The sequence below is a fragment of the Bufo gargarizans genome, chromosome 7 (assembly GCF_014858855.1).
Source record: "Bufo gargarizans isolate SCDJY-AF-19 chromosome 7, ASM1485885v1, whole genome shotgun sequence".
Classification (NCBI taxonomy): Eukaryota; Metazoa; Chordata; class Amphibia; order Anura; family Bufonidae; genus Bufo; species Bufo gargarizans.
Genome location: NC_058086.1, coordinates 1,941,265 through 1,967,749, shown reverse-complemented (window position 1 = coordinate 1,967,749; position 26,485 = coordinate 1,941,265). Strand labels below are relative to the sequence as shown.

The 26,485-nt window shown below is 43.8% G+C and overlaps 1 protein-coding gene across 1 annotated transcript in view; it reads left to right on the top strand.

The window, feature by feature from the left end:
* Window positions 1-26,485, top strand: part of MEI1 (meiotic double-stranded break formation protein 1) — a 502,988-nt gene that overhangs the window by 320,595 nt on the left and 155,908 nt on the right. The window contains exon 17 of the mRNA XM_044301444.1: window positions 7,375-7,472. Coding sequence (XP_044157379.1) covers window positions 7,375-7,472 — 98 coding nt within the window. The remainder of the gene's footprint in view (window positions 1-7,374; window positions 7,473-26,485) is intronic.

The following is a 26,485-nucleotide window of genomic DNA, read 5'->3' as shown; positions in this document are numbered from 1 at the left end:
GAGAACGAACAGGGGAATTGATCAAGTTCTATATCTGAGTAACTTTTAAAATCTCCCATAATCAATAGGGATAAGTGCAGGCAATCCTCTGCAAACTTCAGAGCAGAGTTTAACACAGAGCTTGAAAAAGGCGGAATTATGTACACCGCTATAATAACGCATTATACATTAAGTAACAAGCACTGTACCGCCACATAACACCCCTCCTTGTCTATCTTGGTTCTGATTGTGGAAAAAGGCACATTCTTATGGCTAAGCAAGCTCACCCCCCTGGAATATGCAGAGTGTACAGAATGATACTCCCATCCACATTTCATGAAGCCATCGTACAGTATCAGGTGTCATATGAGTTTCTTGCAAACCAACAAGTGACGGCAGAAGTTTCCTAAGGGTACTTTCACACTTGCGTCGTTTGAATCCGCCGGATCCATCAAACTGTGTCAAAACGTACAATTTTTATTCACCTAATCCGCCTTTCTGGTGTCGTAACAAAAAGCCGCAACAGTCAAAACGTATTTAGCCGGAGATTCCTTTTTTGGCAGATCCGACGGCCGTATCCGGCGAAACAACGGATCTGTGTTATACGTTGTCACCCGTTTTAAAACGGAACGACTGATCTGGCATTGAAATTTTCAAAGTCAAAAGATAAGCAAAAGATATGCAAATTCAACTGTGGCTATATATAAAAAACAACCAAAGTTCACTTACCCTCAGAAGCTACCGCAAGACATAGGAAAGATTTCGTTTCACACTGGAGAAGACGTATGGCCAGACGTCGTTGTATGTTGGATGCGCTATTTGGTGCATCCAATAACTTCTAAAAGAATGAGAAAGGGAACATTTAAAAATTCTGTTCCCTGAATTGTGGAATTATCCAGAAAAGTTTATTAATTTCTTATGGATGAGCGTGGAAAGTTTTGATGATCTGTTACAATGGGTGGTCACCTCAAAAGACAGGACACCACCTTTCGGCGCAGTGTTTCACCAGCAGAATGACTAATGTTGACTATAAGGTAAATGATATATAATGTTAATAATATAATTATTATATTTTTTTTAACCATTAATCTAATTGCAGAATTGCGCTGGTCAAGGGCTATGGAGGGTCTGCAGTACTGTTCTAACATCTTGTATGTGTATTTTGTATGTTCACTGTTTTAGCCATATATCGGCCAGTATAGACCTTGAATGCACTGTGAGGAATTCTAGTACGCCTATGACAGCCCGTTCTATCAATGCATGTTGTTAAAAATTACTTTGAGCAGTGAAAATTACAAAAGAAACACTGAATCGTCAGTTATATTTTGAAATCAATTGTATACAATAGATATAGCTTGTATTTTATTTAGTGTTAAAATATTAAATTAAATTTTAAAAAAATCATACATTTTTGGCAACAGGAGAAAGTTTCACTTCACTCAATTATCAATTTCGTCTTGGGATCTCAACTGTTTCCGTTATTGTGAAGGATACGTGCCATGTTTTTTGGGAGCAACTGCATGCTGAATTTATCCCACAATCCAACAAGGCAAAAGTGGATTGAAATTGAAAACAAATTTTCAGAGGTCTGTCGGTTTCCCAACTGTATTGGTGCGGTAGACGGCAAACATATCAAAATTATCAAACCCCAAGGCACAGGCTCAGAGTATTTAAATTACCAAAAATATTTTTCTATCATCCTAATGGCCATCACTGATGCCCAATATTGTTTTGTTGCCGTTGCCGTTGATGTTGGTGCCTATGGACGCACCAACGATTCGATGGTTTTTAAAAATTCAAATATGGGGGGCAGTCTGTATAGTAGACAATTTGATTTCCCACCACCTCAACCACTACCAGGTACAGATGATCCACCAATGCCGTTTGTGTTGGTTGCTGATGATGCCTTTCAAATGTGTGGAAATCTTGTGAAACCATATTCCAGCCGTGGTTTAAACTTACAAAAACGCACTTTCAGCTACCGCTTGACCAGGCCTAGAAGGATGGTGGAGTGCACATTCAGGCTTTCGGTTGCCAAATTGCGAATTTTCACTAAATCGATTGAGATGAAAGTTGAAACAGTCGATGAGGTGGTAAAGTGTTCTGTTGTGTTTCACAACTTCCTGCTTACAAAAGAACCACAAAATGTGGAACAGATACCGGAAGACAGCAAGATGGACAGCATTCAAAATTTTGAAATGCGATCAAGTGTAGCGTTTGCAAGGATGAGAGAAACGTTTGCAAATTATTTCTGTTCTGATGCCGAAAGGGTGGACTGGCAAGACAGATTTTTCTAAATAGGCTTATTTTTAAAAATAAAATTAATGTAATTTTGTTGCCTGGTTATATTTGTTACAGTGTTGTGTATAGGTCTATAATACTTGTTCATTTAATTTTTTCTTTAATACATTTTATTAACCACCATTCAATGAGTGTTGTTTTTATATTTCCGTCACCACGTTGGAGCTGCTACAAATACTTGTGTCTCTCCTGCAGCTCTGGGAAATTATGCCAGGCCTCATATACACCTAGCTTGTCCACAATCTACCAATGCTGGTGGAGCGACAATTAGTTGTGTCGCTCCGCCAGTGCTGGTAGAGTACGTTTTTTTTCAAAAAAAAAAATTGGGGATCTACTATTTTAAACATTTTAAATAAATAGTCCCGAGTCATTGAATTTAAATAACAAATAACATTTATTAATAAATAACCATAAAAATATTAAAATAAATATTTACAAATTATGGAAGATAGGGTGGGGGGTGGAGGGAAGTGCTTGCTTTGGGTCCACTTTGTCCTGTTGTCCTGCTGCTGTGGACAACAAAGTGCGTGTTGGTGCAAGTGGAACAGAGGGAGTATTAAGTGTGGTTTGGGCAGGAAAAGGAGTTTCCCGAGCAATAGTAGAGGGAGTGGTGAAAGAGGTAGGAGCATAGTAAGAAGTAGGAGAAGAAAAGTGTTGAGAAAAGAGCTTGGGTGTTTTGGATGTGGGTGGGTTGTGGGAAGGGCGAGGGGGAGGGTGGGAATGCCGAGCCTGTGGAGGTTGTAAAGAGGGATAAGTGTGGGCTAAGGGATAGGTGTAGGATGGGGGATAGGGCTGGGGTGGGGGAATGGATGTGGGGCGGTGTGCCAGTTGCCACAAGATGCTGTCCATTTGTCTTCTGGCCTCATATTGCTGGTCGGGCGATAATCGTTCCAGCGCAGGTACCGTAGCAACGATACATTATAGTGATGCATCGGACTCATTTGTGTCGTCATCACCACCCCCTCTTGAAGACGACGCAAATGATCCTCCACAGATGCAACCCTATTTGTGATCCAGACCAAGGACTCATACATGAGCCTTGTGAGGTCTTCGTAGTCTGCCTGGCGGCTCCTACCTGACCTCTGGCGATGCATGAGGACCTCAAAATGTGGCGCCATAGTGGACATTGTTGCGTCACCAGAGGACCCAGGTAGGGAAACAGGGTGTTCCTGACCAGCAGTAGGAGCAGGACGAGAGGGACCCGTGGTCGCTTGCTCTTCAGGGACCACCTCCTGTGAAACTTCGGGCTCCAGAGTACTCCAAGATGTTCTGTAAAGCAAAGAAAAAAAATTATTAGCAATTTTTTTTCATGGGCTCCTCTGGAATAGAGGTGAGCAAAGAGACTTAAGAAGCTACATAGGAAGTTGCATTCCAAAAAATACATAAACATACTGTACATAGAGCCCATGCATTATATTAGTATTCATAGAAGTGTACAGTATAGCCTTTTTTGGTGAAAGCAACTTCTAATGCAAAATCAGAAGCACGCATCGCTCATCTGTGGATGTGGATACAGAGTGCCAAATGACAGTCTGCCTGGACCATACACCTAGATTTAAGAACACTTAATCTATATAAACCAAAAATCTTACATTCACAGCTCTAGGGTTCTTCGTAGGAACCCCAAGGCAGCAGAATAGCGGTATGCCCGCCTCGAGGTTCCTCCCGACCCACTCGGGCGCCGAAGTTCCTAATTAAAGGCCTTCTTGTAGCGGTCCCTGATTGAGCACCACCGAACCATGATCGTATTCCCTATAAAAAAGTAAATAAAAAAAATTAGTATCTTATAAAAATCAGTGGTTTAATCAAAGATGGTTTACAATTTAACTGAAACAGCCACAAGAATATTAAAAAAAAATATTTTGAAAACTATCAGTGGCGGTGATAAATAAACTACAGTGTAAACCACTTTTGATCAATAAAAATATTACGTGTCTGCTATCAACAAATGAAATACTTGAATATATTTACGGCACTGCTCCCGTTGCCTTTCTCTGAGGTCGTCCCAGTTGGGCAGAATGGCCGCACATATCTGGTATCAGAGGAGCCGTGTTCCCTGATGGTCTGCGTGGCGGCGGTCGGTGTGGTCCCACAATGGTGGACGCTCCTCCACCATATGGATGAGGAGGTCATTGTCGATAAAAAAAATCCTTCGACATCCTCCTCATCCATTCTAGTGGAGACTTGGGAACCCTAAAAGAAAAAAAAAATTGAGAAAAAATGAAACATGCTCCTCCTCTATCCGGCGCAGACGCAGAGAGGATATCCGGATCAGTCGTTCCGCCGTTCGCCGTAACACTTTGAGCCGGATCCGTCCTTAATACATTTCAATGGAAGTTAAGGACAGATCCGGCGTTCACGGCGAATGCTACAGCTTTTGAGCCGGAGATAAAAATTTTGCATTCTAAGTTTTTTAATTTCGCGGAAACGTCGAAAAGACTGAAGCAGAACAATCCTGATGCATCTTGAAGGGCGTGCTATCTATTCAGAATTCATGGGGATAAAACTGACGGAACTCAGCACCGGAAAAGAAAAACGCAGGAGTGAAAGTACCCTATGAGTTCTACAGCCCCCATAATACACCATGAAAAATAAAAAATAATACCCCTGATGACTGGCTTCGCAGTAGCTACCCTAGAGTAGATCTTACCCATCAAAACCTCCCAAGGACTAGTTGTGGACACTGCACAGAGGTATCCACTATACAACAAGTACTATCTCCTACGGCTCTCATGTGAGAGTTGGGGCTGTAATTTGGCACCCAGCCCAACATTGCAGCAAATATAAACAGAAGTTGTAACCCATACAGTGTCTTTAAGACAACTGATGTAATCCGACCCAGGGATGAGTGATGCAGGCAGCAAAGAAATAACCTTTAAATTCAGAGAATAACTCAGGCTACACCACATCCACTCTACTTTCCTCCCGAACTCGTCTTGCATACATGTCTGTCAAGAATCCTGTCATATTTAAAATATATATATATAACATAGCACAGTATAGCGTAGTGCAATATAATCCCCTCTCTGTAAGAACTCTAAAGAGCTGTAATACTAAACCAGAGTCCTGGAGTATCTAACCGCACACTAGACTATATACAAAGTCTCAAAGATATACTTATCACCAGGGGCACAGGCACATCAGACAGCATAAACAGTCCAACGCGGCTTCTTATTTTTCAGGATTTTTCGAAGTTGCAGATTCTATCGGTGAAACCGTAGACTCCAGCCATTGCACAGCCACAGTGGGTGTATCAAAGGACTTCGCTGTCTGATAAGACTCTCAGCTTTGATGGATATAGCATTGAATATGATAACTAGTGCTCCCTAAGTGACGCTTCACTTCCACAAACTTCACTCTTTTCCTTTGCACTTCCGCTGAGAAATCCGGGAATCAATTATCAAATCTGCGTGATCTCTGGCTTTACGCAAAATAGTATCTCTATCCTTGAAATGCAGCAACTTGATCAAAACTGGCCTTGGAGGGCCCCCCCAGTGGTGGAGATTGGAAGGGCGCCCTATGGGCTCTTTCAATAGCAAACAGATTGGACAAAGTATCCTTGCCAAACTTTGCAGTTAGCCACTGCTCAAAAAAGACCACTGCATTTGCTCTCTGCTTTCTCAGGTATGCTCCCAAAATGTATATTATCTCTATGGAGACTGTTTTCCAGGTCGTCGACCTTGCTCAGCAATAAGGAAACATCATGTGCCATTTTCCCTAGATCTTTTCTTATAGGAGGCACCTGGTCTTCCAAGCAGCTGACCTGGTCATACTAACATTTTCCTCTGGTGGTAGCCTCAAACTGTTCAACTTTTGCATGATAACATTTTTCATCAACTGCTGTGCTTGAATCCCCACATAATGGTTCTCTGGAAAAAAGACATGCAAGCTAGTATCCTTTACAAAAAGAACAAAATTCTGAGTGTCTCATACAAGGACTCCAGCTCTTTCTGGCTAACTACTCTTTAACAGAGCTCCCTGAGAGGCCTTACATGGGGTACTATTTCTTTTCATGGAGGGCATTCTTCTGGGTTTCTGAGAAAAATATATGAAACTCTGCACATCTTACATCTGCTGGCATCAGGCAGGCTAAGGAAAGCTAATTTGAATATCTTTCTCTCTCTCTTTGTCTCTCTAGTTCTACAGGGTGGGCCATTTATATGGATACACCTTAATAAAATGGGAATTGTTGGTGAAATTAACTTCCTGTTTGTGGCACATTAGTATATGTGAGGGGGGGGGGAAACTTTTCAAGATGGGTGGTGACCATGGTGGCCATAGGAAAAGGGTCATGTGACACATCAAACTTATTGGGAATTTCACAAGAAAAACAATGGTGTGCTTGGTTTTAACGTAACTTTATTCTTTCATGAGTTATTTACAAGTTTCTGACCACTTATAAAATGTGTTCAATGTGCTGCCCATTGTGTTGGATTGTCAATGCAACCCTCTTCTCCCACTCCTCACACAGTGATAGCAACACCACAGAAAAAATGCTATCACAGACTTCCAGTATCCGTAGTTTCAGGTGCTGCACATCTCGTATCTTCACATGACCCTCTTCCTATTGAAAAAAACTAAAATTGGATTCAAAATGGCCTAAAAATGGCCGCCATGGTCACCACCCATCTTGAAAAGTTTCCCCCTCACATATACTAATGTGCCACAAAAAGGAAGTTAATATCACCAACCATTCCCATTTTATTAAGGTGTATCCATATAAATGGCCCACCCTGTAGAGTATTTCCAGAAAAAAATGTAAGTCCTAGGTACCAGAGAGTGCTATATAGGAAACTTAAAGGCAATTTGAGCATATTCAATTTGGGTAGAATAAATTTCTACCCAAACTGAATGTTTTCACAAATTCAGCAAATTAGATATGAAACAAACTTTAACAAATTCACTCATCTTTGTATGTATCATAAGACTTCATGGCTTGAAGTTTGATTAGATGTAAAATGTATATCTGTGTTTGTTCTCCAGCACTACACAGGAGTACTGAGGATATATGTCGCCTGAAAGGATCTGCTAACAACTCTCAATCATAATAAAAGTATCTTACCCTTCTATATTTTTTTCTTCTTTTTTTTTAAGGAACACTAATCTGAACAGTGCCTGTTCTAATTTTCTTTGTCACTTATGTAACATTATTTGGAAAGTAAAATTAGCTGATGAAACCAATTCTCAAAAAGGTAACTGCACTGAAGGTACTGTAATTGCACTGAAATAAATATATATATAAAATTAATATAATATATATATATATATATATGTACCTACATACACACAAATCGCAGCAGAGAGCATCACAGCCAGGGAGAAGGTGAGCTTTTTCTTTTCTCCCTGGCTGTGACGCTTTCCGCTGGGATTGGACAGCTCACAGCCAGGGAGAAGGAGACACCCTTTGAGAAACAGGGCCGTCTCCTCCTACCTGTAGCGATGAACAGAGGTCACAGCGGACGAACGGAGCAGTGCATACAGAAAATAGTAAGGGCTGTAAAATGCCTTAAGTATGCCCCACAGAATCCACTAGTTATATTATCATGCCCGGACCCTTGAAAAGCCCTCTTTAACCCTTAATATGTCAGATTGTTGTTTATTTTAAAAAACTGATAATCTAAGTTTTAAAACAAGACTATAAAACTGGAAATATATATTCTTTAGGAATCATGGCTCTAGCTACTATAAAACCTGAGAAATAGCAGTGAAAGGAAATAAACTGTTGCTTCCACTGCGCTTTCTAAAAGCTATATCTTTTATGGGAGCTAGGACTGCAACACTGTGGTCCTGTTGTAAAGCTTAGATTATAAGCTTTCAAATAAGACCAGGCTCACATACATAGCTGCTACCCAGCCCCACCTATACTGTGGATAGATAATAACTTGAAAACTTGACACAATACACAATATACACTTATTCTCTATTCACGTGATGTTTCTGCATAAATGGAGCAGAGGTCAAACATGCATTCACTCAGAGATACTAATACGGTGTAATAGTGATACTTTTTGCTTTGCAGAATGGGGATATGGTTATATTGTGGGAAAACTTTTATGACTGAATACTATTTTTTCTATCTCATTACAAAAGTTCTTTTTTTTTATCTTTACATCAATATAGCTTTATTAGAGCTTTTTTTCTTTTGTGGGTCAAGTTGTGTCTTTTATTGACACCATTTTGGGATGAAAAATAAAAAAAGACAAGAAACAGAAGTTCCATCATTGTTTTGTTTTTGTTTATTCTAATTTTTTTGGGCATTTTTTCCCCTGTTTACCATGTGGTGAAAATAATAAGTTAACTTTATTCCTTTATTCTATGGGTTCGTACAAATATGGCTGTACCAAATTATTATTATTATTATTTTTTTTACTCTTGTTGCATAATAAAAACTGTTGCACTGTTGCATAATAAAAACTTATTGTATGTTGACATAGCTAAATGAAGGCTTGTTTTGTGTGCGTTAGGCCGAATGCACACGGCCGTGAGCGGTCCGTGGTAACACGGGCTGGATTCCTGCTGTGAGCAGGAGCGCACAGCGTCATTGGTTGCTATAACGCCGTGCGCTTCCTGCTGCCGCTGTAGTACAGTAATACACTGGTATGATCTATACCAGTGTATTACTGTACTGCGGTCAGCAGGAATCCAGCCCGTGTTACCACGGACCGCTCACGGCCGTGAAAAATGGCCGTGTGCATTCGGCCATGGGTTGTAATTTTTATTGATATCATTTTGGGATACATATGCTGTGGACTGCTTGGGAGAAGGGAAGTGGTCGTCTTGGTTCTGAGGGTGCTAGTAGTATTCACTGTGATAGATTTTCTCCCGGTAGCTCTCCCAGGCCACACTGGAGGCCACTTTTTTTTGTCCTCTGGGCGCACCCTGATGTTAGGGTTCCTGCCTGATGGCAGTTGTAGTGCCCTTAGTGTTAGGTGTTTTGGCAGGATGCAAGGTAGGAGTGTGGTTTAAGTGGCCGGCTGATTGTTGAGGAATCAGTAAAAAGTTCTTTTTTAGTAAGTACTGTGAGACAGTGACGGGTCTCACGCAGGGTAGAGGCAAGGAAGGGGTGGATAGTTCGGTCCACACCCCTATTTCACCACAGGCGAGACCAGCTGGAAGTAATCAGGCTGGCACAAAGCACCTCCCAGGGTGTCAGCAAGAGGGGAGTGTGTTGCCTGTGGACAGAGGCCTGGAGGCTCTGTGTGATCCAAGCCAGGAGGGCTGAGAGACCACGATTCCCCAAGAGACACTGGCCTGGAGAGTGTTTATTATTTTGTATTATTGTTTATGTTTATGCGGACGTGCTGCAATAAAGCACCGTGTTTGGATCTTAAACTTGGTGTCCTGAAGATATCTGTGAGAATGACTCCCGAAAGAGAGCTGATCCCCTTTAGTATGCACATGCAGAATAGGAGTGATAGTATAGCCAACAGTATCAAGGCACAGCTCCAAGCAGATCAACGTGCAATTCATCCCTAATAGCAACGTATGGATAGCAGCAATGGAGGGGGGTACTCCTTCTTTCTGTCTTTCTCTAAAGTCTCTTTGCATAACCTTTGGCATGCAATTGAGGTTCTTTGTGAATTATTCCATCATTTCTCAGCTAAGGGGTGCAGAGTTAAGATATGGCTTCCCAGACCATCTCAAATTGTGAAAGGGCTAGTTGGCAATATTCCCTCTAACAGCAGCATTGTCTTTTTCTGTTTTAAACTAGCACAATACCTTGCTGATTGACGGTCTTGCACATTCTGGACCTTCTGACTTTTCTTTCTGGAGCAGTTTAATACAGCAATTATTCTTTAGCTTTCAAAGTCTCAGGGGTAAAGACTCAAACCTAGCTCTCAGGAGTAAGCGCATAAAAGTCTTCTCTCTTCTTCGTCTACCACTAGACTAAACATTGACTAACCCGGGGCGGACCCAGGTGCATCACTATGGGTCTCAGGGCTGGCACATCCAGCGCCCTGAGACCCACTATTCCCACCAGAGCAGATAAAATGTGACAGCTGATGAAGGTCTAATGGGACCGAAACGTCCGGTCTAGAAATTCTGGTTATACCTTTGGATACAAATACTGGACAATTGGATGAAACTACTGTATAAATAAATAAACACTTTTGAATTGCAATACTAAAAATCTGTGTGCCTCAATCTTACTACAAGTACATTGGCTGCTTCCAGCCCTTGATTGGCACTAGAGCCTGTCGAACAGAGTGCGGTTCTCCACTTCATCACATACCTGTCGGTCTAGGCGTTCCCTGAGGCTGGATCCGGAGGGCGGCTCTCATTGGGTCGGCTGAAAGAATGATCTCATGTCCAAAGTGACTAACACATCTTCAAACCGCCCTCTTCTTGCAGGCGTGGTAGGATTGATACCCGCACCTGTTTCGCTGTGGGTGGAAATTCCTCTGCCAGCGCCCGCAACAGAAGATTGCAGCATCTAGTAACATAGTATATAAGGCCGAAAAAAGACATTTGTCAATCCAGTTCGGCTTGTTATCCTGCAAGTTGATCTAGAAGAAGGCAAAAAACCCTGTGAGGTACAAGCCAATTTTCCCCACTTAAGGGGGAAGAAATTCCTTCCCGACTTCAATAAGGCAATCAGAATATCTCCCTGGATCAATGACCTATCTCTAGTAGCTCTAGCCTGTAATATTATTACACTCCAGAAATTCATCCAGGCCCCTCTTGAATTATTTTATTGTACTCACCATCATCACCTCCTCAGGCAGAGAGTTCCATAGTCTCACTGCTCTTACTGTAAAGAATCCTTTTCTATGTTTGTGTACAAACCTTCTTTCCTCCAGACTCAGAGGATGTCCCCTTGTCACAGTCCTGGTGATAAATAGATGATGGGAGAGATCTCTCTACTGCCCCCTGATATTTTTATGCATAGTAATTAGATCTCCCCTCAGTCATCTTTTTTCTAAAGTGAATACCCCTAATCTTGATAATCTTTCAGGGTACTGTAGTTGCCCCATTCCAGTTATTACTTTAGTTGCTCTCCTCTGAACCCTCTCCAGTTCTGCTATGTCTGCCTTGTTCACAGGAGCCCAGAACTATACACAGTACTTTGTGTGGTCTGACTAGTGATTTGTAAAGTGGTAGGACTATATTCTCATCACGGGCACCTATGCCCCTTTTTATGCAACCCATTATCTTATTGGCCTTGGCAGCAGCTGCCTGACACTAGTTTTTACTGCTTAGGTTGCTGTTTATTAAAATTCCTAGGTCTTTTTCCATGTCAGTGTTACCCAGTGTTTTACCATTTAGTATGTACGGGTGATTTGTATTATTCCTTCCCATGTGCATAACCTTACATTTGTCAGTGTTAAATCTCATCTGCCACTTCTCTGCCCAAACCTCTAATCTATCCATCTGTAGCTGGATGTTGTCTTCTTCAGTGTTAATTACTTTACACAGTTTAGTGTCATCTGCAAAAAAATATATTTTACTCTGCAAGCCTTCTACAAGATCATTAACAAATATATTGAAGAGAATAGAGCCCAATACTGACCCCTGAGGTACACTGCTAGTGACCGTGACCCAATCTGAGTGTGTACAATTAATAACCACCCTCTGTTTTCTATGATTGAGCCAGTTACTCACCCACATACAGACCTTTTCTCCCAGTCCGAGCATTCTCATTTTATATACTAACCTTTTATGTGGTAAAGTGTCAAATGATTTGGAGAAGTTCAGATATACGACATCCATTGATTTACCGCTGTCAAGTCTAGATCTTACCTCCTCACAGAAACGGATTAAATTAGTTTGACGTGCCCGTTCCCACATGAAGCCATGCTGATATGATGTTATTTGCTTGTTTTTCTTGAGATCCTCCAAGATAGTATCTCTTAGAAAACCTTCAAACAGTTTACCCGCAACAGATGTTAAACTTATTGACCTATAGTTTCCGGGGTCTGTTTTTGCACCCTTTTTGATTTTTTGCACCACATTTGCTATGCGCCAATTCTGTGGAACACTCCAAGTCAGTATAGAGTCTGTAAATATCAGAAATAATGGTCTAGCTATAACATTACTTAATTTTCTTAGGATACGGAGGTGTATGCCATATGGCCCTAGCGATTTTGTCTATTTTAATCTTTTTAAGTCGCTGTTACATTTCTTCCTGGGTCAGACAGGTAACTTTTAATGTGGAATTTTCTTTTACATTCTGCATTTCATCTGACAGTTTATTTTCCTCAGTGAATACAGTGGACAAAAAAATATTTAATAGCTTTGCTTTCTCCTCATCGCTCTCTGCAACTCCCCCCTCATTGCTCTGTAGATTTAGACTTTTTACCATTTATATAATTGAAGAACATTTTAGGGTTAGTTTTGTTTTTTTTGGCAATGAATCTCTTGGTCTCTAGTTTGGCGGCTTTTATTCATTTTTTTACATATTCTATTTTTTCCTTGCTTAGTTTTTCAGAGCTTACTCGCTACCCTTCTGTTTCAGTGATTTAAATGCTTTATTTTTGTCATTTATTGCCTTCTTTACAGTCATATTTATCCACATTGGTTTCTTCTTGTTCCTTAACTTTTTATTCCCATAAGGTATGTACCTCTCACAATTAGATTTTAGGATGCTTTTAAAAATATCCCATTTTGTGGCGGTATTTTTATTTTTGAGGACTTTGTCCCAGTTAGTTAGGCCTATTGTCACGGATGGTGTAGCAGAAAACAAGAAGTTACAAATAAGGATCCGACTGGCTTGATCCAAAACTAAGGAACAAAAGGGTAAGCCCTATTAAAGCCCTGAAGCTCTCCCTGTCTTCTCAGCCCATGCAAAGATCTCTGTGATAGAAGGTTGCATGTCCACGTACCTAAACTGATTGACACCTGCAAACCCTATAATAGTGAGGGGACACGACCACCGTCTCCCTGCATGCACTTAATGTGGAGGGAGTCAGGGTCACCTAGAATCAAGCCAACAGGAAAACAACAAATACAGACATAGACTTATCTGAAGAAGTAGCTGTAGCAACTCCAAGCTGAGAACACAATCCAGGAAGTAGTATAAACCGCAAAGTAAGGCAGTATGGGAGGAGATATATAGGGAGGCAATCACTGCTAATAGATGACAGCTGGGAGAGGGAGGAGAGATGTCAAAGCGAAAGCAAAACAAAAGAACATCATACAGGAGGTACTGAAGAACGTCTATCAGAACTTCTCAGAGATCTGGTGGTGACAGTACCCCTCCCTCTACGAGTGGACTCCGGACACTCAGAGCCCACCTTCTCAGGATGGGACCTATGGAATGCCCTGAGAAGACGAGTGGCCTTAATGTCCGCCACTGGGACCCACATCCTCTCCTCAGGACCATAACCCTCCCAATGAACGAGGTACTGAAGTGAACCGGGGACAATACGAGAGTCCACAATCCTAGAGACCTGAAATTCAAGATTACCATCAACCACAATTGGAGGAGGAGGCAAAGAGGAGGGTACATTGAGTTGGACATAAGGTTTTAATAGGGACTTGTGAAAAACATTATGGATCTTCCAAGTCTGAGGAAGATCAAGACGGTAGGCAACGGGATTGATGACTGACAAGATTTTGTAAGGCCCAATAAACTTAGGACCCAACTTCCAGGAGGGAACCTTCAATTTGATATTCTTAGTAGACAACCACACCAGATCACGAACATTCAGGTCTGGACCAGGCACACGTCTCTTATCCGCCACACTCTTATATCTCTCACTCATGCTCTTTAGATTATCTTGAATCTTTTGCCAAATAGATGACAAAGACGAGGAGAATCTCTCCTCATCAGGTAAACCAGAAGCCCCCTCTCCAGAGAATGTCCCAAACTGCGGATGATACCCATATGCACCAAAAAATGGTGACTTATCAGAGGACTCCTGACGACAGTTATTTAAAGCAAACTGAGCAAGGGAGAGAAAAGAACACCAATCCTCCGGAATTTCCGCCACAAAACAGCGCAGATATGTCTCCAGATTCTGATTGACGCGCTCTGTCTGACCATTCGACTGCGGGTGGAAAGCAGAAGAGAATGACAACCGAACCCCCAAGCGAGAACAGAAGGTCTTCCAGAATCTGGAAACAAACTGCGTGCCCCAATCAGAGACTATGTCTGAAGGGATACCATGCAATTTGACAATGTGATCAATAAATGCCTGTGCCAGCGTTTTAGCATTAGGCAAGCCAGGAAAAGGAACAAAATGCGCCATTTTGCTAAAACGGTCTACCACCACCAGAATCACAGTCTTCCCCGAGGAACGAGGCAGGTCCGTAATAAAATCCATGGACAGATGTGTCCAAGGACGGGAAGGAATGGGTAACGGAAGGAGAGCACCCGATGGCCGTGAATGAGGAACTTTGGCACGAGCGCAGGTCTCGCAGGCTGCCACAACACCTTCAACTGACTTATGAAGAGCCGGCCACCAGAATCTCAGAGCAATGAGATCCACTGTGGCTCTACCCCCCGGGTGCCAAGCAAGGACAGTATCGTGGTGTTCCTTAAAAACCTTGTGTCGTAAAGCGAGAGGCACAAACAACCTCCCAGGAGGACAAAGATCAGGAGCCTCTGCCTGGGCTGCCTGAACCTCTGCCTCCAATTCAGGATAAAGAGCAGACATAACCACCCCTTCAGCCAAAATGGGACCCGGGTCTTCAAAGTTCCCCCCTCCCGGAAAACAACGTGCCAGGGCATCCGCCTTCACATTCTTAACCCCAGGGTGGAACGTGACAACAAAATTAAACCTTGAAAAGAACAAAGACCATCTGGCCTGTCTCGGGTTCAGACGCTTGGCTGACTCCAAGTAGGCCAGATTCTTATGGTCGGTAAACACGGTATTAGGGGGTCTGGCTCCCTCTAGCCAATGGCGCTGTCACGGCTGTAAATGAGCAACAAGAGTGTACACAGAGAATAACAACTGACGAACCCACTCTAGGGAGGAATAAGGGTGACCCCTGCCAGACCCTAAAAGCTCTCCCTAAGCTGCTATGCGCATGTCCGGATCCGAATGGTAGATCGAGACATGCCCGCGTACCTGAGGCTGAAGATCACTGAAACCCCTACAATAGTGGAAGGGGCACGGCCACTGGTGCCCTGCTCAGTATATGGACGGAACCGGGGTCGCCTCGGATCCAGTCAGCAAAGAACAGATAAACACAAAGTCTGTACACTTAACTGAGGTGCTGCAGCCGTAGTGCAAACAGATCCGAAGTCAGCAGACGATATCTGAAGTACTCGCATCAGCAGGACACAGATCCAGTGAAGAGAAGTAACACAGGTGAAGACACTCAAGCGAGAGATACAGCTCAAAATGAAGAGTATAATCCGCACCTCTACAAAGGAGGAGGGGTGATTTAAAGGCAGCGAAATCAAACACAGGAGGAACAGCTGGGAGGAAGGAAACCAAAAGTAAAGACCTCATCACAGAGGCGGAGAAACAGGGAAGAGAACTCCTCCTAGCTCTAGTAGTGACATCATAACAGGGTGTGTAAACAGAGCTATGAGAACGTCTCAAAGCTCTGGTAGTGACAGTACCCCCCTCTCTACGGGTGGACTCCGGACACCCAGGACCCACCTTCTCAGGATGAGCCCTATGAAATGCCCTGATGAGGCGAGTGGCTTTAATGTCCGACACCGGAACCCACATCCTCTCCTCAGGACCATAACCCCTCCAATGAACGAGGTACTGAAGAGAACCGCGGACAATGCGAGAGTCCACAATTCTGGAAACCTCAAACTCTAGATTGCCATCAACCAAAATCGGAGGAGGAGGCAAAGAGGAGGGTACCGTGGGCTGGACATATGGTTTTAAAAGAGCCCTGTGAAATACATTATGTTTCTTCCAAACCTGTGGAAGATCAAGACGGAAGGCAACAGGATTGACGACTGACAAGATTTTATAAGGGCCAATGAACTTGGGACCCAATTTCCAGGAGGGAACCTTCAGTTTAATATTTTTTGTAGACAACCACACCAGATCACCCACATTCAGGTCCGGACCAGGCATACGTCTCTTATCAGCCACATGCTTATATTTCTCACTCATCTTTCTAAGATTACTCTGAATCTTTTGCCAAATGGTAGACAAAGACGAGGAAAATCTCTCCTCCTCAGGCAAACCAGAGGGAGCGCCTCCCGAGAATGTCCCAAACTGCGGATGGAACCCATACGCACCTAATAATGGTGACTTATCAGAAGATTCCTGACGGTTGTTCAGAGCAAACTCAGCAAGAGGGAGAAATGAACACCAATCCTCCTGGTCCTCTGCCACAAAACAACGCAAATATGTCTCCAGATTCTGGTTGACGCGCTCAGTCTGACCATTCGACTGCGGGTGAAAAGCAGAAGAGAAGGACAGCCGAACCCCCAGACGAGAACAGAAAGACTTCCAGAATCTGGACACAAACTGCGTGCCTCTATCGGAAACAATATCCGAGGGAATGCCATGCAATTTAACAATATGGTCGACAAAAGCCTGTGCCAACGTTTTAGCACTGGGTAAACCAGGGAAGGGTACGAAATGAGCCATCTTGCTAAAACGGTCCACCACCACCAGGATCACCGACTTCCCCGAGGAACGAGGAAGATCCGTGCTAAAGTCCATGGAGAGGTGTGTCCAAGGACGGGAAGGTATGGGTAACGGGAGAAGGGGACCTGAAGGCCGTGAACGAGGGACCTTAGCGCGAGCGCACGTCTCACAGGCAGCCACAAAACCCTCCACCGACTTACGGAGAGCCGGCCACCAAAATCTCAGAGCAATGAGATCTACCGTGGCTCTACTCCCGGGGTGACCAGCAAGAACGGTATCATGATGTTCCTTGAAGAGTTTGTGACGTAACTCAGGAGGCACAAAACAACTTCCCAGGAGGACAACGGGGAGGTACCTCAGTCTGGGCAGCCTGGACCTCGGCCTCCAAATCAGAATACAGGGCAGAAACAACCACCCCCTCCTCCAAAATGGGACCCGGGTCCTCGGAGTTTCCTCCTCCCAGAAAACAGCGAGAGAGAGCATCAACCTTCACATTTTTGATCCCAGGGCGGAATGTAACAACAAAATTGAATCTGGAGAAGAAGAGAGACCATCTGGCCTGTCTCGGATTCATACGCCTGGCCGACTCCAAGTACGCCAGACTCTTATGGTCGGTAAACACGGTGATAGGGTGCCTGGCTCCCTCCAACCAATGGCGCCACTCCTCGAAAGCCAACTTGATGGCCAACAACTCCCTATCCCCCACATCATAGTTTCTCTCTGCCGGGGAAAGCTTTTTAGAGAAAAAAGCACAGGGTCGCCACTTGGCAGGAGAAGGGTCCTGGGACAAAACCGCACCCACACCCACCTCGGAAGCATCCACCTCAACAATAAAAGGTAAGGAAACATCGGGATGCACCAAGACGGGAGCAGACGTAAAACTCTTTTTAATCTTAGAAAAAGCTGCAAGCGCCTCCTCCGACCAAGAGGAAAAATCCGCCCCCTTTTTTGTCATGTCAGTGAGGGGTTTGACAACAGAGGAATAATTCAAAATTAACTTTCTGTAATAGTTCGCAAAACCCAGAAAGCGCATCAATGCCTTCTGATTCTCAGGAAGCTCCCACTCCAGCACAGCACGGACCTTCTCCGGATCCATGCGAAAACCAGAAGCAGAAAGGAAAAAACCCAGAAATTGAATCTCCGATACCATAAAAACACATTTCTCCAGCTTGGCGTACAATTTATCGATGTCAGCCAAGATGCGATGTCAGCCGTTTAACCCTTTCCATACAGCGGTCCGTACGGACCGCTGTATGGAAAAGGTTAACAGCGCAGGGAGCTCCCTCCCTCTCCGATCGGGGGGCTGCTGTGCCTTTGCAGCCCCCCGATGGGAGAGGGAGAGAGCCCCCCGACACCCCAGTCCTCACCATTCCCCGTCTGCGCAGTTGTAACAGACGGGGAAGGTTCCCATGGCAACAGGATGCCTTCTCAGGCGTCCTGCTGTCCATGGTACTGAACAGATCTGTGCTGAAAGCATAGATCTGTTCAGTGTAAGTAAAATACAGTGCAGTACCCTATATAGAGTACAGTACTGTATTATACAGACATCAGACCCACTGGATCTTCAAGAACCAAGTGGGTCTGGGTAAAAAAAAAAGTAAAAAAAAGTAAAAAAAAAAGTAAAAATCAAAAAACACATTTATCACTGATTAAAAATGAAAAAAATTAAATTCCCTACACATGTTTGGTATCGCCGCGTCCGTAACGACCTGATCTATAAAACAGTCATGTTACTTTACCCGAACGGTGAACGCCATAAAAATAAAAATTTAAAAACTATGATGAAATAGAAATTTTGCCCACCTTACTTCCCAAAAAAGGTAATAAAAGTGATCAAAAAAGTCGCATGTACGCCAAAATTGTAACAATCAAACCGTCATCTCATCCCGCAAAAAATGAGACCCTACTTAAGATAATCGCCCAAAAACTGAAAAAACTATGGCTCTTAGACTATGAAAACACTAAAACATCATTTTTTTTTTTAAAAAATGAAATCATTGTGTAAAACGTACATAAATTTAAAAAAGTATACATATTAGGTATTGCCGCGTCCGTATGGACCGGCTCTATAAAAATATCACATGACCTAACCCCTCAGGTGACCACCGTAAAAAAATAAAAATAAAAACGGTGTAAAAAAAGCTATTTTTTGTCATCTTACATCACAAAAAGTGCAATAGCAAGCGATCAAAAAATCATATGCACCCCAAAATAGTGCCAATCAAACCGTCATCTCATCCCGCAAAAAATGAGACCCTACTCAAGATAATCGACCAAAAACTGAAACAACTATGGCTCTTAGACTATGTAGACACTAAAACTTTTTTTGTTTTAAAAATGAAATCATTGTGTAAAACTTACATAAATAAAAAAAATGTATACATATTATGTATCGCCGCGTCCGTGACAACCTGCTCTATAAAATTACCACATGATCTAACCTGTCAGATGAATGTTGTAAATAACAAAAAAAAATATAACTGTGCCAAAAAGGTATTTCTTGTTACCTTGCCGCACAAAAAGTGTAATATAGAGCAACCAAAAATCATATGTACCCTAAACTAGTACCAACAAAACTGCCACCCTAACTTCCGGTTCTGGCGCTGGGATGCAGGACGCGGAGTGAGTGAGCTCCGGCACCTGCCCCTATAAATCCTCCTGCGCTCCGACATAGTGGACGAAAAGGGACCCCGAAAGTCACCTGGGGGTTCCCGCTGAGTGTCGGCCGACGGTCCATGGACCGATACTTGCTGAGGAGCGGCAGACGACAAGTGGTGAGCGGGACGAAAATGACCGCAAGTGCAGCGAAGGGCAAGATGGCGGATTCCCGCCCTCACTCCCCGATTGCGATCCAAGAGGCCACAGAGGTGGTGGAAAGCGGAGGCAAGCCTGCAGGGGATCTAAGGGATCTAAGTAATATTGATTACAAGGCGCTGGCTATCGAAGTGGCCCGCTACCTGGCCCCAGATATAAAAGAGACTCTTGCCAAGACCCTCACACAGTCTCTGCATGAACTGCATTCCACGGTGGCAAGGCATGAGGCAAGCATAGAGGAGTTGGAGCAAAGGGTCTCGGCGATGGAGGATGATGTGACCAGATGTACTTATGAAGCCCAAGATCTTTATAAGCAGAACATCGTGCTGAAAGACCGCCTGGAGGACCTGGAAAATAGGTCCAGGCGGAATAATTTAGGAATAGTGGGCCTGCCAGAAAGTGTGAAACAGCCTGCCTTGAAAGAGATCTGCGAGATAGAAATACCTCAAGCGCTGAACCTGGCCGGGAGACGCATTGGGGAGCGGGTCCACAGAGTAGGCCCTGCGGTGGACTTTCAGTCGCAAGACCGCAATGTTTCGCAGAACCTCCAGTCTAGGCCGCGGCAAGTTATTATGCGGTTCCTAGACTATAACGACAAGGAAGCAATCCTGAGAGCTTTTCGGGGTCGCAAAGGGCCACTGAAGGTCAGAGGACATACCTTGCTAATGTTTGCTGACTACTCTGCCATGGTGGCAAAAAGGAGGCGTGACTTCAGCGCGGTTTGCTCGGAACTGTATAAGCGACAAATACGGTTCCAGTTATTGTATCCGGCGATTTTGAAGATCTTAACGGCGGATGGCGAGGTCAAAACCTATCAAGATCCTGTGGCAGCGGAGGAGTTCCTGCGGAATGACAGCACGGAGGGTGAGCCAAGGCGCAGAGGACGGTCGCCGGGACAGCAACAGCGGAGGAGGGAGAGGACAAGAAGCCCGGAGTGGAGACGCTCGCCTCTCACAGACAGACGGGGACGAGACTGGGAGATGGTTCCAGTTGATAAGAGAGGGTCTCGTTCTTCCAGAAGAAGGGACTCTTGGTCAAGATGAAGTGGACATTATTGGTAGCTACACTACGTGCAGAATTATTAGGCAAATTAGTATTTTGACCACATCATCCTCTTTATGCATGTTGTCTTACTCCAAGCTGTATAGGCTCGAAAGCCTACTACCAATTAAGCATATTAGGTGATGTGCATCTCTGTAATGAGAAGGGGTGTGGTCTAATGACATCAACACCCTATATCAGGTGTGCATAATTATTAGGCAACTTCCTTTCCTTTGGCAAAATGGGTCAAAAGAAGGACTTGACAGGCTCAGAAAAGTCAAAAATAGTGAGATATCTTGCAGAGGGATGCAGCACTCTTAAAATTGCAAAGCTTCTGAAGCGTGATCATTGAACAATCAAGCGTTTCATTCAAAATAGTCAACAGGGTCGCAAGAAGCGTGTGGAAAAACCAAGGCGCAAAATAACTGCCCATGAACTGAGAAAAGTCAAGCGTGCAGCTGCCAAGATGCCACTTGCCACCAGTTTGGCCATATTTCAGAGCTGCAACATCACTGGAGTGCCCAAAAGCACAAGGTGTGCAATACTCAGAGACATGGCCAAGGTAAGAAAGGCTGAAAGACGACCACCACTGAACAAGACACACAAGCTGAAATGTCAAGACTGGGCCAAGAAATATCTCAAGACTGATTTTTCTAAGGTTTTATGGACTGATGAAATGAGAGTGAGTCTTGATGGGCCAGATGGCTGAATTGGTAAAGGGCAGAGAGCTCCAGTCCGACTCAGACGCCAGCAAGGTGGAGGTGGAGTACTGGTTTGGGCTGGTATCATCAAAGATGAGCTTGTGGGGCTTTTTTGGGTTGAGGATGGAGTCAAGCTCAACTCCCAGTCCTACTGCCAGTTTCTGGAAGACACCTTCTTCAAGCAGTGGTACAGGAAGAAGTCTGCAAGGTAAGAAAAACATGATTTTCATGCCGGACAATGCTCCATCACACGCATCCAAGTACTCCACAACGTGGCTGGCAAGAAAGGGTATAAAAGAAGAAAATCTAATGACATGGCCTCCTTGTTCACCTGATCTGAACCCCATTGAGAACCTGTGGTCCATCATCAAATGTGAGATTTACAAGGAGGGAAAACAGTACACCTCTCTGAACAGTGTCTGGGAGGCTGTGGTTGCTGCTGCACGCAATGTTGATGGTGAACAGATCAAAAAAATGACAGAATCCATGGATGGCAGGCTTTTGAGTGTCCTTGCAAAGAAAGGTGGCTATATTGGTCACTGATTTGTTTTTGTTTTGTTTTTGAATGTCAGAAATGTATATTTGTGAATCTTGAGATGTTATATTGGTTTCACTGGTAAAAATAAATAATGGAAATGGGTATATATTTGTTTTTTGTTAAGTTGCCTAATAATTATGTACAGTAATAGTCACCTGCACACACAGATATTCCCCTAAAATAGCTAAAACTAAAAACAAACTAAAAACTACTTCCAAAAATATTCAGCTTTGATATTAATGAGTTTTTTGGGTTCATTGAGAACATGGTTGTTGTTCAATAATAAAATTAATCCTCAAAAATACAACTTGCCTAATAATTCTGCACTCCCTGTATGTTTAGTTTTGTTCTGAGTCATTTTTCTACCAGCAATGGAAAGTGGACATGGTTTAACATGTGCAGCGGGAGTGTGATTGCGCATGGCAGTATTGTCTAAAATTTAGCCTGTGAGATTGCATGGTTATATGTTTTGAAGGAAAGAGCACTGCGGTTAGAATAGTGTAAAGTATGGGGGACGGGTGGTTGAGTGCTGCAGCCTAGAAAAAAGGGAAGTCGATAATAAGGGAGGAGGTTGTTAGTTGGGTAATATGTGTCACAGGGACGACCTGGTTCTAGGGGTTTTGTCTAACAGGGGTGGGGGAGGGAGGGGGGTAGTTTACAATATTGTATGTGAAAATGTTCATGTTTATTTCTGTGCATCAGCTGGCGCTTGTCCTGGGAGCATCTGGGTAATGGGATATGTTTCTCCAGTCATCATTCTAGTCATTATCCTAGAATATGAAGATAGTTAGTTGGAATGTTAAGGGCCTCCGCTCTCCGCAGAAGAGATGGATGATTCTCCGCCATCTTAAAAAATTAAAACCTGATATAGCATTACTTCAGGAAACTCATCTACCAGCAGGGGATTTTGGCAGGATGAAAAAATTATGGGTGGGTCAGGTGATAGGGTCCTCCTCCTCAGAGCGGAAAGCGGGGGTCCTGATCTTGTTCAACAAAGCTTTCAACTTCACTTTGCTGAGTTCAGTAGCGGATGACTACGGGAGGTGGGTAAAGGTGTCGATACGGGTCCAAAATATGGAATACACTGTTTTCAATGTATATGGTCCGAATGCCAATAACTCACAATTTTTCAGGGCGCTGGAAAGTAGGTTATTGTTGGATAAGACCTCAAACCTGATTGTAGGGGGTGACTTCAACTCAGTGATGATGGGGCAGGAGGATAGAAAGACTGAGGCGAAAGGGGGCAGAACTACGGTGGCCCATGACGTAGTCTTGGGGCAGCTGACAGAGTCAGTGGGTCTGATAGATCCCTGGAGGCAGCTACATCCTGATGACAGGGAGTATTCCTTTTACTCTCACGCTCAGGATTCTTGGTCACGCATTGATTACATCTTTGTCCGGGGCTCACTAGCGGGGTTGGTAGAACAGGCTGAGGTGGGGGATATTATGGTGTCAGATCATGCTCCGGTGTCCCTGATCTTGAGGGACACTTTTCCAAAGGGATCAGATTACCTGTGGAGGTTCCCCTCGGGGCTAGTGGGAAATGAGGACTTTCAGAATAAGTTAATTGGCTGGTGGGAAGAATATAGGGAGGATAATCAGGTCCACATAGACAACCCGGAACTTTTTTGGCAAACATCAAAGGCAGTTTTGAGGGGGCGCATTATGAGTTACATTTTTGGTAGGAAGAAAGCTTGTCAGCGGTCATTGGAAAGAGCCAGCAATAGAGTCAGACAAATGTACAGGCAGTTCACAGAAATGCCCACAGCGGATAATAAAGTAAAATGGGTTGAAGCACGTCAGGCTTTTGAAGCTAGTGAAAAGCATAAAGAATCTCTCAGACAAACCCAGTTTGAAGCTAAATTATATCGTTTTGGTAATAAAGCGGGTCGTTCGCTGGCCAACTTAGCGAAAGGCCGGAGAGAGCCCCAATATATACTTAGTTTGAAAGATGGTGACGGGAAGATAGTCATTGACCCGGCGGGTATTAGCAGAATAGTAGGTCAATATTATGAGGCCTTATATAAGGATCACTCTTCAGCGTCGTTAGTTGATACTCTCTTAGATAAGGTGGAGTTGCCCACAGTGACATCTGAACAGCTTATGAAATTAAATGCGGATGTGACTGTGGAGGAACTCCAGCTGGTCATTAAAGGGCTGAAGAACGCAAAAGCTCCAGGGCCTGATGGCTTCACGGGAGAATATTATAAGGTGCTAATCTCGCAGGTTTCCCCAATAATGTTACAGCTTTATAATGACGTATTGAAGGGCAAGGCCCATCCGGATAAGGATAATGTATCTTATATTAAGCTCCTACCTAAACCAGGGAAAGACCCACTTATGCCTAGTTCATATAGGCCTATATCCCTAATAAACGTAGACACAAAGATCTTATCTAAGATTATTGCTGACAGGTTAGCCTCTTTTTTACCATCTTTAATAGGTGCTGACCGCTCAGCGGTCAAGAATATTCGGACGGTTTTAGCAGTGTTGGATAGAGTTAGACATGACCCTCGTCCAGGGGAACGTCCAGCCATGCTCACCTTGGACGCAGAAAAAGCTTTTGATAATGTTCGGTGGGCATGGCTGGAGGCGGTACTGGACAGATTGGGATTCAAGGGGGCTTTTAGGACGTTTATTGCAAATTTGTATAGTAACCCAAGAGCGCGGGTATATACCCAGGGCTACCTCTCCAAACCTTTTAAACTGGAAAAGGGTACAAGACAGGGGTGCCCGCTTTCACCCCTGCTCTTCAACTTAGCACTTGAGCCATTATCACGGCTTCTTTGCACTTCGGACCTGTATACAGGGGTTGAGGTGGGAACAAAACAAGTGAAGGCGGCGCTCTTTGCCGATGATGTAGTATTATTTCTGGCTAGACCGGGAGTGCATATCCCAGTTATTTTCGAGGCTTTGGAGGCTTTTGGAAGTTATTCTGGGTACAGGGTGAATATTTCAAAATGTGAACTCTTGCCTTTGGTGCCCATGAATGACATCTTACAAAAAGTAAAAAGGGATCAAGGAATTAGCATAGCCAAATCCAGCATAACATATCTAGGGGTGAAGATAGGGAGGGACCCGCACTCTTTATATCAATTAAATTTTCCACCATTACTGTCCCGTATAGGGGCCGACCTGGATAGATGGCAAGGCCTACCTCTCTCCCTGATGGGGAGGTGCTGCTTGGTGAAGATGATGGGAGTCGCTAGGTTGTTATATCCAATGCAGACTATTCCATTACTGCTAAGACATGCTGATGTCAAACTCTTGGAAAGCAGATTTGTGCGGGTCATATGGCAAGGCAAAAAGCCGAGAGTGGCTCTGGACAAATTGAAACTGAGAAGGGAGGTGGGGGGAATCAACTTCCCGGACGTCAGGGGTTATAATATAGCATGTAACAGCAGGTACATATTGGATTGGGCAAATCAGACCTCTTATTATACAAATCTCAGTCTGGAGAAACAGTTAGCAAAACCTTGGGACCTGATGGCATTATTGCACACCAGTTTGCCTAACTTGCCGAGATCAATTAAAATGTCATTGCTGTTAAGGGATACTATTGTAGTGTGGAAAATACTGAGGAAGATGTATGATTTGCCCTATCAAATATCTAAGCATCTCCCAATAGCAGCCAACCCTAGTTTTGAGCCAGGAAGGAATAGCAAAGGTATAGCAATGTGGTTAAGCAAAGGGATAAGAACGATGGGTGACGTATTTCATGAGACAGAACCTCGGTGGAGGACACAGGAGGAGTTGAGGGAGAGGTGGGGATTGCAGGGTCTGACATTCTTGCCGTACATGCAACTTATGTCATATGGCAAAGGATTATGCAGGGATCTAACAAAAGAATGGAGGACGAATGATTTTGACAGTCTTTTGCGGCAAAAGGTTAGACCGACAATCTCACTTCTTTATCAATCCCTGAGAAATAGATGGGAGAGGGTTGATGCCAAGAACATGTTTCGGAAGTGGGGAATATTATTGGAGGTTGAGGATGTGCACCAGTTGGTTTGGACGGGCATAGGGACGCTGCATCAGGCTGTTCCGGATGAAAACTGGCGCGAGACTCACTTCAAAATTCTACATCGCGCAATATATGGTTTTGATGTTCCAAGGGCAGGTTTAAAACTAGACAGAATAGTGGCATGTCCAAAATGTGATGCCCCTGGAACAGATTTATACCATGGACTATGGAGCTGTCCGAGATTGAGATCATATTGGGATGAAGTCTCTGATTTACTAAAAAAGTGTGGTAGGAGTGAGACGGAGATTACTCCTGTAGTGGTGATCTTGCATGTCCAATACCACAAAGACGACCGGTCCGATAGTTACACAACGTCGTCTCTATTGCCAATGGAGCATAAAATTGTGCTAGGGGCAAAAAAAATGCTTGTTAAACTTGTGGCTTCAATCTCAGACTCCCTCGATATCCATGGTCATCACGTGTCTCAGACGTATATTCCATCTGGAATGGTTGGAAGCGACGCAACAAAAAGAGGTTAGAGGGAAAAAATTATATCTAACATGGCGCAAATTTATTCTGGGTCATATTGATCACGGTGAATACAACCGGATTATGTCCCCCTTCAAGTTGACGGAGTGGT